The sequence below is a fragment of the Dendrobates tinctorius genome, unplaced genomic scaffold (assembly GCF_039654945.1).
Source record: "Dendrobates tinctorius isolate UK_male_01 unplaced genomic scaffold, ASM3965494v1 ptg000082l, whole genome shotgun sequence".
Classification (NCBI taxonomy): domain Eukaryota; kingdom Metazoa; phylum Chordata; class Amphibia; order Anura; family Dendrobatidae; genus Dendrobates; species Dendrobates tinctorius.
In genome coordinates, this window is record NW_027361750.1 from 1,629,105 (window position 1) to 1,646,378 (window position 17,274).

Below are 17,274 nucleotides of genomic sequence, written 5' to 3' on the forward strand. Positions count from 1 at the left end.
CGTTTCATCATCAATGCCCTTGCTGATGGAAGGAGGTTTGCACTCAAAATCTCACGATACATGGCCCCATTCATTCTTTCATGTACCCGGATCAGTCGTCCTGGCCCCTTTGCAGAGAAACAGCCCCAAAGCATGATGTTTCCACCACCATGCTTTACAGTAGGTATGGTGTTTGATGGATGCAACTCAGTATTCTTTTTCCTCCAAACACGACAAGTTGTGTTTCTACCAAACAGTTCCAGTTTTGTTTCATCAGACCATAGGACATTCTCCCAAAACTCCTCTGGATCATCCAAATGCTCTCTAGCAAACTTCAGACGGGCCCGGACATGTACAGGCTTAAGCAGTGGGACACGTCTGGCACTGCAGGATCTGAGTCCATGGTGGCGTAGTGTGTTACTTATGGTAGGCCTTGTTACATTGGTCCCAGCTCTCTGCAGTTCATTCACTAGGTCCCCCCGCGTGGTTCTGGGATTTTTGCTCACCGTTCTTGTGATCATTCTGACCCCACGGGGTGGGATTTTGCGTGGAGCACCAGATCGAGGGAGATTATCAGTGGTCTTGTATGTCTTCCATTTTCTAATTATTGTTCCCACAGTTGATTTCTTCACTCCAAGCTGGTTGGCTATTGCAGATTCAGTCTTCCCAGCCTGGTGCAGGGCTACAATTTTGTTTCTGGTGTCCTTTGACAGCTCTTTGGTCTTCACCATAGTGGAGTTTGGAGTCAGACTGTTTGAGGGTGTGCACAGGTGTCTTTTTATACTGATAACAAGTTTAAACAGGCGCCATTACTACAGGTAATGAGTGAAGGAAAGAGGAGACTCTTAAAGAAGAAGTTACAGGTCTGTGAGAGCCAGAAATCTTGATTGCTTGTTTCTGACCAAATACTTATTTTCCACCATAATATGCAAATAAAATGAAAAAAAAACAGACAATGTGATTTTCTTGATTTTTTTTTCTCAGTTTGTCTCCCATAGTTGAGGTCTACCTATGATGTAAATTACAGACGCCTCTCATCTTTTTAAGTGGTGGAACTTGCACTATTGCTGACTGACTAAATACTTTTTTGCCCCACTGTATATCCCCTTTAACTTTTGAACCCAATATATACATATATATATATATATATATATATATATATAAATATATATATATATATATATATATATGTGTGTATATATATTATCTTTCTTGAACCTGTGCAAGATCTCTCAAAAATGTTTATGGGACTCTGATGCCATATGGAGGCATATGGAGATTTTTTTTTTTGGATCTATCCTGATTCCAGGAGAAAAAAAAACTACTATGGTTCATTAGATGATGTATCATGAAGAGTGCCTTCATCGTCCGGTGTAGTATGGCACGTCACAGCTCTGTAGCGCAGAGCTGCAGTCATTTTATGTGTAGTCTTCATGAACACAGCCCTGCTGTACTAATTAATGGCCCTCACTTACAACATATCACATCACTTACAACATATCACACTCCCTCAATTTTATAATCACAGGAATCTAAGATATTGGAAGTTGCTTGGAAAGTACCTGAGGTATAAAGAAGAAAAATGTGTTCAAATTTCTGATCCAGTAACACTTAGATTAGCGCCATAGTAAAAGTCCATCTAATGACATCTAAAGCTATGTGTCCATGAAGATTTCTGAGGTGTTCAAACACTGGGTATGTACACACAGAGTGGTTTTGGAGCGGAAACTGAGAGGAAACTTTTCAAATCCTCCTCAAAAACGTGACCAAAACTTAAGCAAAGAAATTCACTCAAAAATGCAATGAAAAGACGCAAATAACGCAATTTACTTAATACGTGTAGAAATGGTGCGGAAAATCTGCAGCATCAAAAACTCACGAGAAGTTCATTGTGGGAATGTTGCCTAAAAGAAAATGATCTTCTGAGATATCAATGCAATCTTCCAACATGTTTCAACGACATGCCAGGAATGCCCTTTTAGGAAGATTTTGCCTTCTAAAAAGTCTGACAAATTTTTGAGCCAATGAAACAAACTTCATCAGTTCTGACACAATGGGTTTGTTACTGTTAGAGTGTTAGAGTGTTAGCGACTCCTGGAGTGGACCCTCTGGGTCGCGGCACCAACCCTCCCAGGGCGAGCTAGCCTAGTGAGGACCACCCCCTATACAGGGAGTGTCAGGAGCAAGCCCCAGGGGATACGATACCACGACTGCTGGCACCAGGCGGCCGGCTCACAGGAGATACGAGACTGTGTGACTGGAGGGTGCAGGATACTAGGGAACACAGGAGAGTACACGGGAGTGCGCTGAATACAGGGTAGTGCTAGATGGGTACACGTGGGCACATAAGGCATGAAGCAAGTAACAGAACACAGGAATAGAGTGAATGCCAGGAGGCACGGCGGAGCAAGAAACAAGGGACAGGATACGAGAGGATGTGCCAGGAGGCACAACTGAGCATGAAGCAACAAGGGTTCAGAGCAAGTGCTAGGAGCACCACAGAATAGCAGACAGAGCAGAAGACCTGAGAACAGCGCACAGCCAGGCTGGGACACAGCTGACCCAGCCAGGAAGCACAACAATAATCAGGCACCTCCCCTAGGGGGAGGTCATCTGATATAGCACATGACTACTACTGGTTCCGGGTCAGGACCTAGCAGAAAGCACATGACCACTAGTGGTTCCGGGTCAGGTCCTCCAATACCATAGAGAGGACCAAGCCCTATACAGCACTGACAGGAGCGCACAAGCGCAAACGTGGCATGGAGGAGGAGACTCGGGGACGAGAGTTGCGCGTGCACACCCGACGGGGACCCCTGAGGGACCGCCGTACCGGAGGGAGTGACGTCGGGGCCGAAGCCCCGCCTCCTGGTGAGCGCGGCATAACAGTACCCCCTCCTTTAAGCCCCCTCTCTCTAGAACTGGAAAATAGCACCTTGACACTAGGAGCGGGATCCAGACACTTCCTAACTGCATGAGGACCAATGAGATCCAGAGTCTCAATACGAGAAAATTCGGTCTCCTGCCATACCCTGGAGAACTCCACGGACAGAGAGTCGGAGGCAGGTATCCCCGAGACAGGTCGAACCGGCAGAGGCACACAGACATGCTTGGAGGCCGAAGTGGTGGTGCAGTCATTGGAAGTCAATTCATCCTTAGGAGGCGAGCTGTCGGAGGATGGTTGCTTGGGAAGTCTCTTCTTGGCACACGATGGGCAAGCAGCCACAAAGTCTTTGACGTCCTGAGCAATAGACGGCCACCAGTAATCGTGGGATAAACGGGAGAGTGTCCTCTTGGCACCAACATGACCGTCAGCCGGAGAAGAATGTCCCCAGGATAACACACCTTTACGGTTACCTTTAGACACAAAGGTCTCCCCTGGACGCTGGGGCGTCAACTTGACGGAAGCCACGGTAATTACCTTGGGACGGTCACTTGACGGAGGTGGAGACTGACTCTCAGCCCCCCTGTTGATGTCACAAGTCACAAACCGGTTGCTTGAAGGATGTGGAGACTGACTCTCAGCCTCCTTCTCGACAATGTCACAAGTCACAGACTGGATGCTTGACGGATGTGGAGACTGACTCACAGCCTCCTTCTCGACAATGTCACAAGTCACAGACGGGATGCTTGACGGATGTGAAGACTGACTCTCAGCCTCCTTCTCGACAATGTCACAAGTCACAGACGGGATGCTTGACGGATGTGGGGACTGACTCTCAGCCTCCTTCTCGACAATGTCACAAGTCACAGACGGGATGGTGGACGGCGGACCTATAACCGTCGAAGACGAGCAAGCAGGGTTCTTCGGATGAATGAACAGCAGGCAACTCTTTTGACAGGACGGTCCCCAACGGAGTATATCACCAGATTGCCAGTCCAGGGTCGGCCCATGAATACGTAACCAAGGAAGGCCAAGAAGAAGGGTATGAGGCGAAGTCGGCAATACGTAGAAGGAGATCCGCTCCCGATGACATGTGGCAATCTGCAACTCAACTTCCTCAGTGACCTGGTTAACGGGGTCCTGCAAGGGCTTATCGTCGACCAGAACTACTGACCTAGGAGACTCCAGGGATCTGACAGGGATGCGAAACTTCTTAACTGCCTCGAGACTAATAAAGTTACCCACTGCGCCAGAGTCCACAATAGCTTTCACAGTAAAAGTCTCGAAACCAAAATTCAGGGAGACAGGCACGGTCAGGGGTAGAGAGGAATCACATACACTTGGGGAGACCTCACTTAACAGTCCCTGGCGGAGAGACTTCCCCGGTCTCTTGGGACATGAGCGTAGAAAGTGGGAGGCATCCCCACAATAGAAACAGAGCCCTTGTGCCTGCCTTTTCACACGACGCCGTTGAGCTATCTGGAGGCGATCCACCTGCATAGGCTCAGGTACCGGATCTGCCGCAGATAACTCGGGTAACGGATGAGAAAAACTGCGAGTGGACGAAGAGAGGCGAGAGGACCCTCTCTCTCTGGCTGACTCGCGGGTGCGCTCCTGGAAGCGCAAATCAATGCGCGTCGCAAGAGAGATAAGATCCTCCAAATTGGTAGGGGTATCTCGGCCCGCCAGTTCGTCTTTGATCCGACCGGGCAGACCACGCCAAAAGGCCCCTACGAGGGCATCATTATTCCAACCTAGCTCAGAGGACAAAGTGCGAAAACATATCGCGTATTGTCCAACCGATAGAGAACCTTGACGAAGATTAAAGAGGGACTCGGTGGTGGAAGCAAGGCGACCCGGCTCATCGAACACCTTACGGAAAGTGTCCAAAAAGATGGAAAGCTGAGCAACGAGCGGGTCATCACGCTCCCAAAGGGGATTCACCCACGCAAGCGCCTTACCCTCTAAGTGAGAAACAATAAATGCTATTTTAGCACGATCGGTGGGGTAATGCTGCAGCAAAAACTCAAAATGCAAACGACACTGGTTCAAGAATCCGCGACACAACACAGGGTCACCACTATACCGGGGTGGCTTGCATAGGCGCGGAAGCGAGTGTGGAAGCATGGCCTGGGCAGATTGTATGGAAAGGAGCCGATTATCTACCGACGCTATATAGTTGAGAATCTGAGCCTGGGAGTCGCGTTGCTGCGCAAGTTCCTGCTGGAGACTAGCCAACTGGGCAGCATTCCCAGGCTCAGAGGACTGAGAGGCAGATAAACCGGACTCCATGGACTTGAGAAATGCCATAATCCTAATCTGGTTTTCCCGGAGGAACGTCAGCTCCTTTTGGACGGAAGCCGCAGTACCAGCGGGGTCCATGGCCTGATTATACTGTTACTGTTAGAGTGTTAGAGTGTTAGCGACTCCTGGAGTGGACCCTCTGGGTCGCGGCACCAACCCTCCCAGGGCGAGCTAGCCTAGTGAGGACCACCCCCTATACAGGGAATGTCAGGAACAAGCCCCAGGGGATACGATACCACGACTGCTGGCACCAGGCGGCCGGCTCACAGGAGATACGAGACTGTGTGACTGGAGGGTGCAGGATACTAGGGAACACAGGAGAGTACATGGGAGTGCGCTGAATACAGGGTAGTGCTAGACGGGTACACGTGGGCACATAAGGCGTGAAGCAAGTAACAGAACACAGGAATAGAGTGAATGCCAGGAGGCACGGCGGAGCAAGAAACAAGGGACAGGATACGAGAGGATGTGCCAGGAGGCACAACTGAGCATGAAGCAACAAGGGTTCAGAGCAAGTGCTAGGAGCACCACAGAATAGCAGACAGAGCAGAGGACCTGAGAACAGCGCACAGCCAGGCTGGGACACAGCTGACCCAGCCAGGAAGCACAACAATAATCAGGCACCTCCCCTAGGGGGAGGTCGTCTGATATAGCACATGACTACTACTGGTTCCGGGTCAGGACCTAGCAGAAAGCACATGACCACTAGTGGTTCCGGGTCAGGTCCTCCAATACCATAGAGAGGACCGAGCCCTATACAGCACTGACAGGAGCGCGCAAGCGCAAACGTGGCATGGAGGAGGAGACTCGGGGACGAGAGTTGCGCGTGCGCACCCGACGGGGACCCCTGAGGGACCGCCGTACCGGAGGGAGTGACGTCGGGGCCGAAGCCCCGCCTCCTGGTGAGCGCGGCATAACAGGGTTTAGACTGATTCTTTTTCTGCCTGTCATCACCACCGTCCGCTATGTATAATAGTAACCATGTGTCCATAGAGTAATGATTGGACAAATATCTATAATGATCAACTAAAGCCAAAAAGAAGGCCAAGACAGACTGTAACCATTGTCAGTGTTCTCGTTTCAAGGACATGTTGAAAATAGACAAAGATATAATAAGTGGAATGACAAAGTGGCCTGTATAAGTTAGTCACTTCATAATGTAAAGTTATTCTACGTGCCCTCACATAAGTACTCATTAATTGTTTCAGTCAGCAGCCACTTGGTGGTACTGATAAACTACTCCTGTCATCAGTCTAATTGTGTCTCTTCTGTTTCCTTGTGATAACATGCAGAACGTGTAGTGTTTTCTGAAGTAAACACATAGACAAAGCGTTGAGCATAGTATGGGATGAATGGGCCAATATTTTATCATTTAGGGCTTGTGCACATGACATATTTCTGTGGTTTTCATGGATAGGACTCGTACCTACGGTATTCCATGGGGCAGTGAACACATCCAATTTTTTTGCTTGGACCAAGGGAAAAAATTGGAGATGTCCAACTTTGATCTGTGTGTTGGCTCAAAATCGTCAGTGCAAGTCTGTGTCCAGGAAAAAAAGTCAGACCACGATCGCACGACATCCCAGTGTAGTCTGATTTTCATGGTGTTACAGGATGGAGAAGGAGGAGAAACTTTTTTTTCTCTCTACGTCTGAGAAAAATCGATGTCACGCTGATCAAAAACTGATCAAAGTCTGATAACAATAAACGAACTGTTTTTCTTGGATGTGAAGAAAGTGGTTGTGTGAACCTACACCTACTTTGATTTTTCTGAAACTTGTGCACGCAGAAAACATGACTACAGTGTTTTCCATGATGGAAAACTCCAACATTTATAGACAACTTTTGGCCGATGGACCAGATTTCCTTTGGGTGGAAACAATTTTGGTGTAAACATTTATCATATCTGATAACTTTTAACAACAGTTGGCGATTTCCTTAAGGTCTTATTCCAAGCTCATACACTTTTATGGGTTTGTTCTGTACTTTGAGCATCAATCTAACTCATTTGTATTTTTCTCTGTATTTTTCTGTAGGCCGAATTCTATAACATTGACACTATATTACATAAGCTATTTTTGTTTGAAGGAGCAAAATCTTTGCAACAGTGCTTCATGGATCTCTACATGGTGGCATAGTGCATAGTTATCCAGAGAAAAAAGCAGACTCTACAATAAACCAAAAATAATCTGTCTCCAAAACAAGTCCCATTGTGTAAATCTAGGGGTGATACATCTTTTTTTTCCTCTTTACTAGCTGGAGTTCGTAGCTACTGCTTTGCTTTCGATGTAAATGATCCACCTCCGTATGTCATTTGTGTAAGTAGTTCTTTTTCATTATTCTATGCTTCCACCCACAATTCCTTTCTGAATTGCAAAAATAGAGAGCTCCGTAATTATACCACCCTTCTGCCATGTGATCGTGCTAACAACTGTGGATCACACGTTATACGAAATAATGACCTGAGAGGGTGATTCATTTACATTGAAGGCGCCAACTGTATTGGAGATCTTATCAGGAGTTTTATTGAAATTTCAGAGTGAATACAGCAAATTCCTTTTTTTCCCTTTTCGATTTTCTGTATTGTAAGTAACTTACAAAGTCCTGATGTCAGAGATGGCGCCATATTCTGGTATGCATTTGGAACATAACACTCTTTGGCGGTGACAGCATACGTAAATGCTTAGTGTCTCCAGAACACTCAGGCTCTCTTCCCAAGCTTGACAATAATATAAACATTTATTTACACCGCTCTGGGCAAAGTACATTTCTGAAAAGCTTGCAAAAGAATATTCCCATTAGACAAATAAAGTAGGTGCTGAAAATCAGATACAACATGAAATTCATCAAGAAAATAAGGTTTATTTGGCGTTTGGCTGACAAACCCATCAGTAATCCAACTGGTTGATAAAGTACAGGCCCAATACAGACTCAATTATTTACAACTTAGTGGACAAGTACGTCAAACGCTTCTATTCTTTTATTGACTAATGAGTTGAAGCGAGAGTATAAGATGAATAAATGATGCATTCTGCCATGTATTCCTGGACTACACTTAGAAAGTCGTAGCATGAAAGGTGAAATAAATACTCAGAGTTCAGTGTGTAATGCATACTATCTTGGAGTGATGACTGCGGTTTGGCCCTCTGGCTCGGTAAGGCTCATGTCCCTTCTGCAATAGCAATGACTATGGTAATCTCAAGCATTCAGGGTTTCTCTCAAAAAGTGGCAATGGACATAACATTTGTCTTTGCTCTCCTATTGACTGCTCTCCATCTTGAAAACATTTATTGTGCATTACTCTAGAACTTGCTATCTTAGCACATCAATTTGTCCACTATGACTGAAACCTTCTAGTGGTGGAGAGTTCTCCTTCCATGGAAGTCTTCAAACAGAGACTGGACAGACATCTGTGTGAGATGGTTTACAGAATCCTGCACTGAACAGGAGGTTGGACACGATGACCCTGGAGGTCCCTTCCAACTCTAACATTCTATGATTCTATGAAGTACAACTAGAAAACCCACCCAGAAAGGCCTACATCATTCAGTATCCCTACGGCCACCTCATTACCACCTGAGCTGCCTCCAATCATCTGACCTACTGTCACCTTCCCCTATACTTTGCAAATTGTAAACCCATGAGGGTCCTCTCTCTATATACCAGTTTGTTATGTTTAATGTATATACTTTTATATCTTACGTATATAAACCCTCTTCACATGAGTAGCACCATGGAATGAATGATGTTTTTAAAGGAAACTTGTGATCTGCTTCATGGTGTCTAAACCACGGGCAACATGAAACAGAGTCTAGCACCGTTATTGCAGCAATATATGTATTTTATCTAAAACACAGCCTCATTTCAGATAAAATCTGTCCCCGGCCTATGTGTCGTGACTGACTAGTTTCGGGTCAGTCCCTAGTGGTTTCTCCCTGTTCTGACCCCTTAGACTGACAATAACTCCTTATGCTCAAACATAGGTAGAGACCTGACAGTCTAGAGAGACTAGGCGGGGTGAAGCTGCCAAAGACTGTCCTCAGATGAATCAGCCAAGACACACAGGGGTTGATTCCGCAAAGCTTTTATGCCATAAAACTGGTGTAAAATGCATTAAAAAGTCACAAAAATATTGCGACTATCAGTGTATTTATGCCAGGCTTGAAATAGCGTCACCAAAATGGCCAGAGCTGTGGTAGGAGCCGGGACAGGAATGCACGTAGCAACTACTGTCAAATTCAGCAAATGTGTTGGCATTTTTTATACTAACATTGCTACTCTAGTTTCAGTAATCGGAGGCAGACTGGCCGTGGTTACTAGGGATTTATGTTATGACAAGGAATTCAAAAATCTCTGGTTGCTAAGCAGTAACCTTAGCAACAAAAATTTCAAAAGACTGATGTACAATGGGTTGACAGTGTGCTGACAGGTGCTTGACAGCAGTCACACAATGCTGTTTTTGGTCTGTGCTAGCTGTACCGAAACTTGTAGCCAAGCTCTCTCAAGTCTATTTTATTCTACTGATTTTCTAAAAGTTCCTAAAACTTAAAGTCTCCTTTTAATGTAAGAGTTTTCTGGAGCATGGCGTCCTCTTAGCAGTGACTGCTCCGGTCATTTGTAAGATCTGTCCTTTATCAAGCTCACCGTTTAAATGTCACTACGGAAAATGGTTTTATAAGGGTAAAATATTAGTTATCATTTTCATGTCTGGAGGCGAGTTCAGCATTATGTATTTCACTCTGAAGCCAAAAAAGCTATTTGGTGGCATTTTGCCGGATTTGCCTAGGGTGCTCTCACACTGCGCTTTGCCCCATGTTCAGTGGTTCTGTCAAGGCTTACATCCAAACCCCTAGCAAAATGGGATTCCGGTGTATGCAACGAAGGGGCCATTGACTATAATGGGGCTGACAGAGTTAACGTGCACTCTGACATGCATCATTTTTGGGTGTATATGAATACTGGAGGCGGACCCTCAGGCGTAGTCTACCGCCTCTGAGTGTTTGCCTCCAACAGGCATATATGTGCTAAAATTATGCATGTCAGGGCACGTTTGCTCTGTCGGCCCCATTATAGTTAATTGCCGGGTTGGCGCATACGCCCGTATTCCATTGTGTGGTGGGTTTGGGCGTTAGCCCCGACAGGATCACTGAACGTGAGGAATGTGAAAGCGGCCTTAGAGAACCATATATGCCACTTATCAGAGAGTGGAAGCTAAAATATTGTCATACAATATATATAATTAATACAGCTCTGAAAAGTGTCAAAACAGCAAATTTTCGCTAAAATATGCTTCGTCACTTGACAATGAAAAAATAAAATACATGTTGTCTAGTAGCTTTCTAAATGAGTCCTTTTAGGCTATCATCTTCCTTACTTTACTTATTCCTTCATTTCAAAAATTCTATATAAAGATAACATTTTTAGTTACCTAGTGTCAGATCCTTCTAGAAACAGCATCTCTTTTACCTGCAGACTAATTCTGGCATTAAAACTCAGTCCCATTCATGTGAATGGAGATAAGCTGCACACACAGCCAATGAAGAAATGTGAAAGAAAGCCACCATGTTTATATAGACCCATTTATTTAAGCCTCCCATTTGCAATAATGATGGAATAAATATATGAGCACGGAGCTAGAATTACTAACCCTGTTTAATCTTGTGTTAGATAGTGGGTAGCTCATGGTGGATGATAAACTTGGAGCATTTTTTGACCCTTTTGTATAATATTACACTAAACTTTTTGGCACGTACAATGTCATATTTTAAGCCAAGCCCATTTTCACAAACACACTTGTTTTTCTAAAATCCATGCCCCTCATCACAAAACGTGTCTAACCCCTCATGTGTATGGTGTATGACATGTTCTCTAGAAATGAGCGGATTCCTTCGTGCAAGCCACATAACAACCATATACTGAAGCTCCAGAAGCAACGACTGGGGGAAACTATATGTAGATGGGAAAACAATTGGCTAAAAGACAGGAAACAAAGAGTCGTCATAAATGGTCCGTTCTCTAAATGGGATGTAGTCAGCAGTGGAGACTGCAGGGATCTGTGCTAGGACCGATTCTTTTTAACCTCTTTATTAATGACTTTGTGGATGGGATTAAGAGTATAATGTCAGTCTTTGTTGATGACACCAAACTATGCAGGATACTAAAATCTGACCTTGACATTACAATATTGAAAAACAATCTGGATACGATGATTGAATGGGCAAACACTTGGCAGATGATGTTTAATGTAGATAAATGTAGAGTAATGCACCTAGAATGGAGTGATCCTACTGCTGCATACACATTAAATGGGACCATACTAGGGACTACAGAACAGGAGAAGAACTTGGGTATTCTGATTACAAGTAAGCTGAGCAGCAGTAATTAATGTCAAGCAGCAGCCACAAAAGCAAACAAGATTTTAGGCTGTATAAAAAGAGAGATAAAATCCTGTGATGTCAACGTATTGTTACCCCCTTTGTTAATCACTGGTGAGGCCACATCTAGAATACTGTATGGGACCCAGTTATCGGTTCCAGATTTTAAAAAAGAAACAGAAGTTAGTCAGTTCAAAGGCAGGCAATTAGATTATTACAAGGAATGGAAGGCCTCTCATATGAGGAGAGGTTGAAAAAGTTGGGCTTGTTTAGCTTAGAAAAAAGACGCCTCAGATGAGATCTCATTTACATGGATAAATATATGTGTGATCAGTACAAAGGACTGGCTCATGGCGTATTCCTTCCTATGACCATACTAAAGACTAGGGGGCACACATTACGGGTAGAAGAAAGGTGATTCCGACAGCTAATGCCTGTTTCACACATCCATTTGTGTCCATCAGTCAAAATCCGCCGTTTTGCAAAAAAAACGGATCCGCCATTTTTCGTGGCAGATCAGTTTTTTTTCCCATTGACTTTCATTATCAGCGGATCTTGACGGATGGTCATCCGTTGGATCCGTTTTTTTACGGATCAGCCAAAATTTTAGCGTCCGCTAATATGACAGGACGGACAATGCAACGTTTTTTGGCTGGCCGGATCCGCATTTGTCACTGCGCATGCCCGGAAGCATTGCTTTTGTCGGAAATTTAACCCTAAATCCCATTCTGGCGGCTGGTAAAAAAACCTCTCTCTCTCTCCTCCCCGGGCACGGGTTCCTTTAAATTTCTCCCGTCGCCGGATCCGTCAAAGCAACTGTCTGGTAGCACACGTTGCTTCCAAAACAGTTGCGGATCCGTGTCCCGCCATTTTCGCGGATAGCAACTGATGCAAAAAACGTATGTGTGAAACAGGCCTAAATAGGAAAGGATTCTTTACAGTTAGAGCAGTCAGACTGTGGAATGCCGACCACAGGAGGTAGTAATGGCAGAGTCTAGGTCAGTGCTGTCTGCCCATTGACATGAGCTGAGTGAATTTCATTATCCTTTGGCTTGGCTTATGATTTCCTGGACTAGGGAGACCTCACCTCTACTCTGCACGCTGCACAGATATTGTCTTGCCTGGCTGGCACTTCAAATGCCGCGCTGGAGAAGCAGGATGCTCAGGAAATTTGTGCAGCTCCTGCCCATGGCCAGAGACCACTCACCTAGACCATGGACCAGATAGTACGAAGCAATAACAGTTTTTGGCATTAGGTGCACACAAGTATTCTGAGTTTAGTAAATCAGTCCCAAACTCTAGGTTTATACATACAACTTTGTATTGGTGATGTTCACAATGTGTAGCAATGTCATACGATGCCGGGTAGGCATATTCTTCTTTGGCTGACAGATATTGCACTGGTTAGCTTGTGCCACATAAAATAATAGAGCTGGTAAATAATTACAACATAATATTATTTTCCACCTGTAACAAAAAAAAATTCAGATAGTCTTCAACAGGTAACCATAGCCTTAAAAAATAAGCAGTTGACATGACGAGGAACATAGTAGTTGTTTGCACTCTTCCACATACCTGATGCCCACTGTACCCATTTATTATACCTTTCAGGATAGGGTTAAGACTTGTACATATGTAATGTACATAATGTATCATTTTTCTTTTACATAGGACTGCAGTAAAAAATCTGTTGCACAACCAACTCCCCAAAACACCCCCTCCCCCAAGATGTTACATATTATTTACATAGCGGTGATCATAGTGTATATTACCTTTGCAGCTACTGATGAGTTTGGCTTTTCCAGTAGGTCCCAAAGCTTTTTCCGTTTCTCCGGGCAACAAGTATTATCGAATTCTTCTCCTTCCCTCTCTCTCAAAGTCTCTGCTTCTCTTCGCAGCTCCTCATTCATTTGTTCTTTCTTCTGATGATATCTGGCCTGGCAGCAAGACTCCAAATATATTTCATCAATTCCCCAGTAGTCCAGCTCTTGGCCAAATGACAATGCACACATCTCCTCCATCATATGCAGCTTCCCTGTCCTATAGAAATTTAATATAGAAGTAAAAGCTCCTGGGTGGCGGTCAAAAAAATACTCATTCTCGTTTAGATTGTAATCATCGCATACTTCCAGTAGACTCTCATGAGTGTTGCAGTCTCTTAGCTTTCCTAATCTAGTCCTTGGTAGACGGTCTAAAGTCCTCCATAAGACCTCGTGGTTTAAGCCTCCTACATTTATTTTCACCCTCCGGGAACATGCTTTGCTTCGAATTATCTCCACTGGCTCTGGTGGAAGAGAAAGAGTGGACCTTGAGGACTTTCTGTTGAGCCCTGGTGGGACCTTTTCTGCCATATTGTGTAACACACAGGGCTTAGTCAAGCTTCTTGGAGTAGGTAGTCATGGGAAATGCAGAAGAGATTTCACAAAACTGGTTACCGATAAATAGAGAGACCCACAATTCAAGCTGCAATATACAGAAAGACATATTAATGACAATTTTACAAAAGTAAGAAGACCACACACATAGTTTCTAAATCAAGATTTTGCACAAAAAAGTATGATTATTTATCAATAACGGATGTGGGATGGCAAATGTTCAGAGGAGTATGAGCTGCAAAAAAAGGGTAAGATATGACCAATATTAGATCTGTCTATCTAAAGACAGCTAAAATGGTGAAGAGTGTAACAGTGAACAGATGTGGTAAGCAGTCTTCCAGCCCCCCAGATGGACCCTTCAGGACAATGTTTGGTGTGCTCAATTGTTCAGTTGCTTCATTGGTAAAATAAAGTAAAGTAAAAAAAAGAGCACAAGCATCATCACTCCAGAGCTCCTGGTTGGTCTAATAAATCTATCCATTTGACTTCTGCAGCCAATCGCTGACCTAAGGGTGGATAGCACAACATTGCTAAGGCTTGAGACGACTGAGTGCAGTGGTTGGCTGCAGGCTCTTTTGGGTAGATGCCACATGGCCACTGCAGAGAAGTAAAGGCCCCGTCACACTAAGCGACTTACCAGCGATCCTGACACCGATATCAAGGTGTCAGGATCGCTATTAAGTCGATATGTGATCGCTGGTGAGCTGTCACACAGACAGCTTCACCAGCGATCAGCACAGCGATGCCGAGCGCCCGGCATCACTTACCATCGCTGTAAAAAATAGAATCAAAATAAAAAATATAGTTATTCTCACCTTCCGACATCCTGTTCAGCCATCCTGCCTCTCTCCACGCTCCGGTCCCAGTAATCCTTTGCACGAATGACCGCGAGATGTCACGGTCTCGAGGGATAACAAAGTCTTGCGGTCATTCGTGCAAAGGATCACTGGGACCGGAGCGTGGAGAGAGGAATGCTGAGCGGGACGTCGGAAGGTGAGAATAACTATATTTTTTATTTTTTTTATTATTTTTTACACCTGATCGCTGGTCTCCCGCCTGTCACACGCAGCGATGCGTGCTTGCCAGCGGGAGACCAGCGACCAAAGAAATGTCCAGAGGTTTCTTCCAGCGATCAGCGATACCGGCAGGAGGGCCGGTCGCTGATCGCTGTCACACACAGCGATCTCGCTCGTGAGATCGCTGTTACGTCACAAAAGTTGTGACTCAGCAGCGATCTCGCTACCGAGATCGCTTAGTGAGACGGGGCCTTAAAGAAGCCAGGAGGGAGCATGAAAGCAGCAGTTCTGGAGTGATTTAGTTGTTTTGTTATTTTCTGCTATTTATCGTCCGCTAAAAAAAATCTGTGAAACAGTTAGATTTTCGCTTCATATCACTGTCATAGCCCGCTAATCTTGCACAGTTCTGCTGAACCAAACTTAAGGTTCTGTGGTGATCCAAGTTTGGTTCACTGAAAGGTCCTTTCAATCAATCTGAACACTAAAGTGATTGACTAAAACTAGCCCTTAGACATTAATCTCTGCTGGAGGATGTATGTTATGTCATATTTGTAAATTTACTGTCGGGACTGAGTATTAATCATGGATCTACATATGGGTTTTGCCATATTTTTGCAGTGCAGTAATGGCTGACCTTTCCATCTCATCATTACCCAGACTTGTGAATGTGGTTCTTTAGGTGGCAAGTTCGGGGATAAACAGTTATTTCCTATAATTCACAATTATTACAGAATCTTAAAGTACTGCTTAATTTCATAAATTGTCTGATGTAAGATACAACAAATGGCCAAAACTCTCCTTACCACAAAATATACCCCAAAAATAGTTAATCAAACCTAGTAGAATTAATTTTGTAGGCGTTACAAGTCTGAGTGGTGCCATTGGCTACATCACTGACCTGCACCACAGGGGGATATGGTAACATAAGCTTTTCTAGGATCTCCTGAAGTTTGATAAGTTTTTACTTTACATTTAGGCTACGTTAACACGTTGAGTTTTTGGTGTTTTTTTTACACTGCTTTTTTGCAAGTGACTTATTTAACCTAATGGGTGAAGAAAATCTGCAACTTCAAAAACTCACCAAAATCTAATTGTGGGAACATACCGTAGCCTTAAACAAATATACGGCACCACCTGTTCTTGCTTTCACTGTATTAAAGAGAGGGAATAACAGACCAGATATGATTTGTAAAAAAATAACCTGGTGGATATTAACATACAGGTTCACCTTAAGTGAATTACCAGAAAGTAATATTACTTTTGATTAAGATACCTTAGCAGTAGCATATTGGTAATAACATGATGATGATTTCACACGCTCCCCCAATGCACTGCGGATCTATTAGTGGGCTACTTACTGCTGTTTATGGCAGGTACTATAATTATATTAGTGATTTGATTTTTTAGAAACTACACTGCTCAAAATAATAAAGGGAACACTCAAATAACACATCCTAGATCGAAATGAATAAAATATTCTCATTGAATACTTTGTTGTGTACAAAGTTGAATGAGCTGTCAACATAATCACACAAAAATCATCAATGGAAATCAAATTTTTGAACCAATGGAGGCCTAGATTTGGAGAGACCCCCAAAATGAAAGTGGAAAAAAGTCAAAACGAAAATCAAAACAAGACAAAATTAAAGTGGAAACAAGTCAAAATGAGGCTCAGTATTGTGTGTGGCCTCCACGTTCCTGTATGACCTCCCTACAATGCCTGGGCATGCTCCTGATGAGGTTGCGGATGGCCTCCTGAGAGATCTCCTCCCAGACCTGGACTAAAGCATCCATCAACTCCTGGACAGTCTGTGGTGCAACGTGATGTTGGTGGATGGAGCGAGACATGCTGTCCCAGATGTGCTCAATCAGATTCAGGTCTGGGGAACGGGCAGGCCAGTCCATAGCTTCAATGCCTTCATCTTGCAGGAACTGCTGACACACTCCAACCACATGAGGTCTGGCATTGTCCTGCATTAGGAGGAACCCTGGGCCAACTGCACAAGCATATGGTCTCACAAGGAGTCTGAGGATCTCATCTCGGTACCTAATGGCAGTCAGGCTACCTCTGGTGAGCACATGGAGGGCTGTGTGGCCTTCCAAAGAAATGCCACCCCACACAATTACTGACCCACTGCCAAACCGGTCATGCTGAAGGATGTTGCAGGCAGCAGGTTCACACTCAGCACATTTGATGTGACAGAGTCTGGAGATGCCATGGAGTGCTATCTGCTGCCTGCAACATCCTTCAGCATGACCATGATGCACTGGACCCAAATAGTTAAGATGGCAGCAACACAGGTGCAAGAAAAAAATAATAATTTTTGCAATGCGGTTTTCTT

General features: G+C 44.4%; 1 protein-coding gene across 2 annotated transcripts in view; it reads right to left on the reverse strand.

The window, feature by feature from the left end:
- The window catches only part of KCNB2 (potassium voltage-gated channel subfamily B member 2), a 422,220-nt gene that overhangs the window by 367,401 nt on the left and 37,545 nt on the right, over window positions 1-17,274 (reverse strand). The window contains exons 1-2 of one of the 2 annotated variants that reach the window (XM_073583842.1): window positions 16,014-16,092; window positions 13,314-14,004 (exon numbers count right to left, since the gene is read on the reverse strand). In XM_073583842.1, coding sequence (XP_073439943.1) covers window positions 13,314-13,892 — 579 coding nt within the window. In that variant the 5' untranslated portion in view covers window positions 13,893-14,004; window positions 16,014-16,092. Of the gene's footprint in view, window positions 1-13,313; window positions 14,005-16,013; window positions 16,093-17,274 lie in introns of those variants that run through there. The other variant, XM_073583841.1, reaches the window with a different exon arrangement.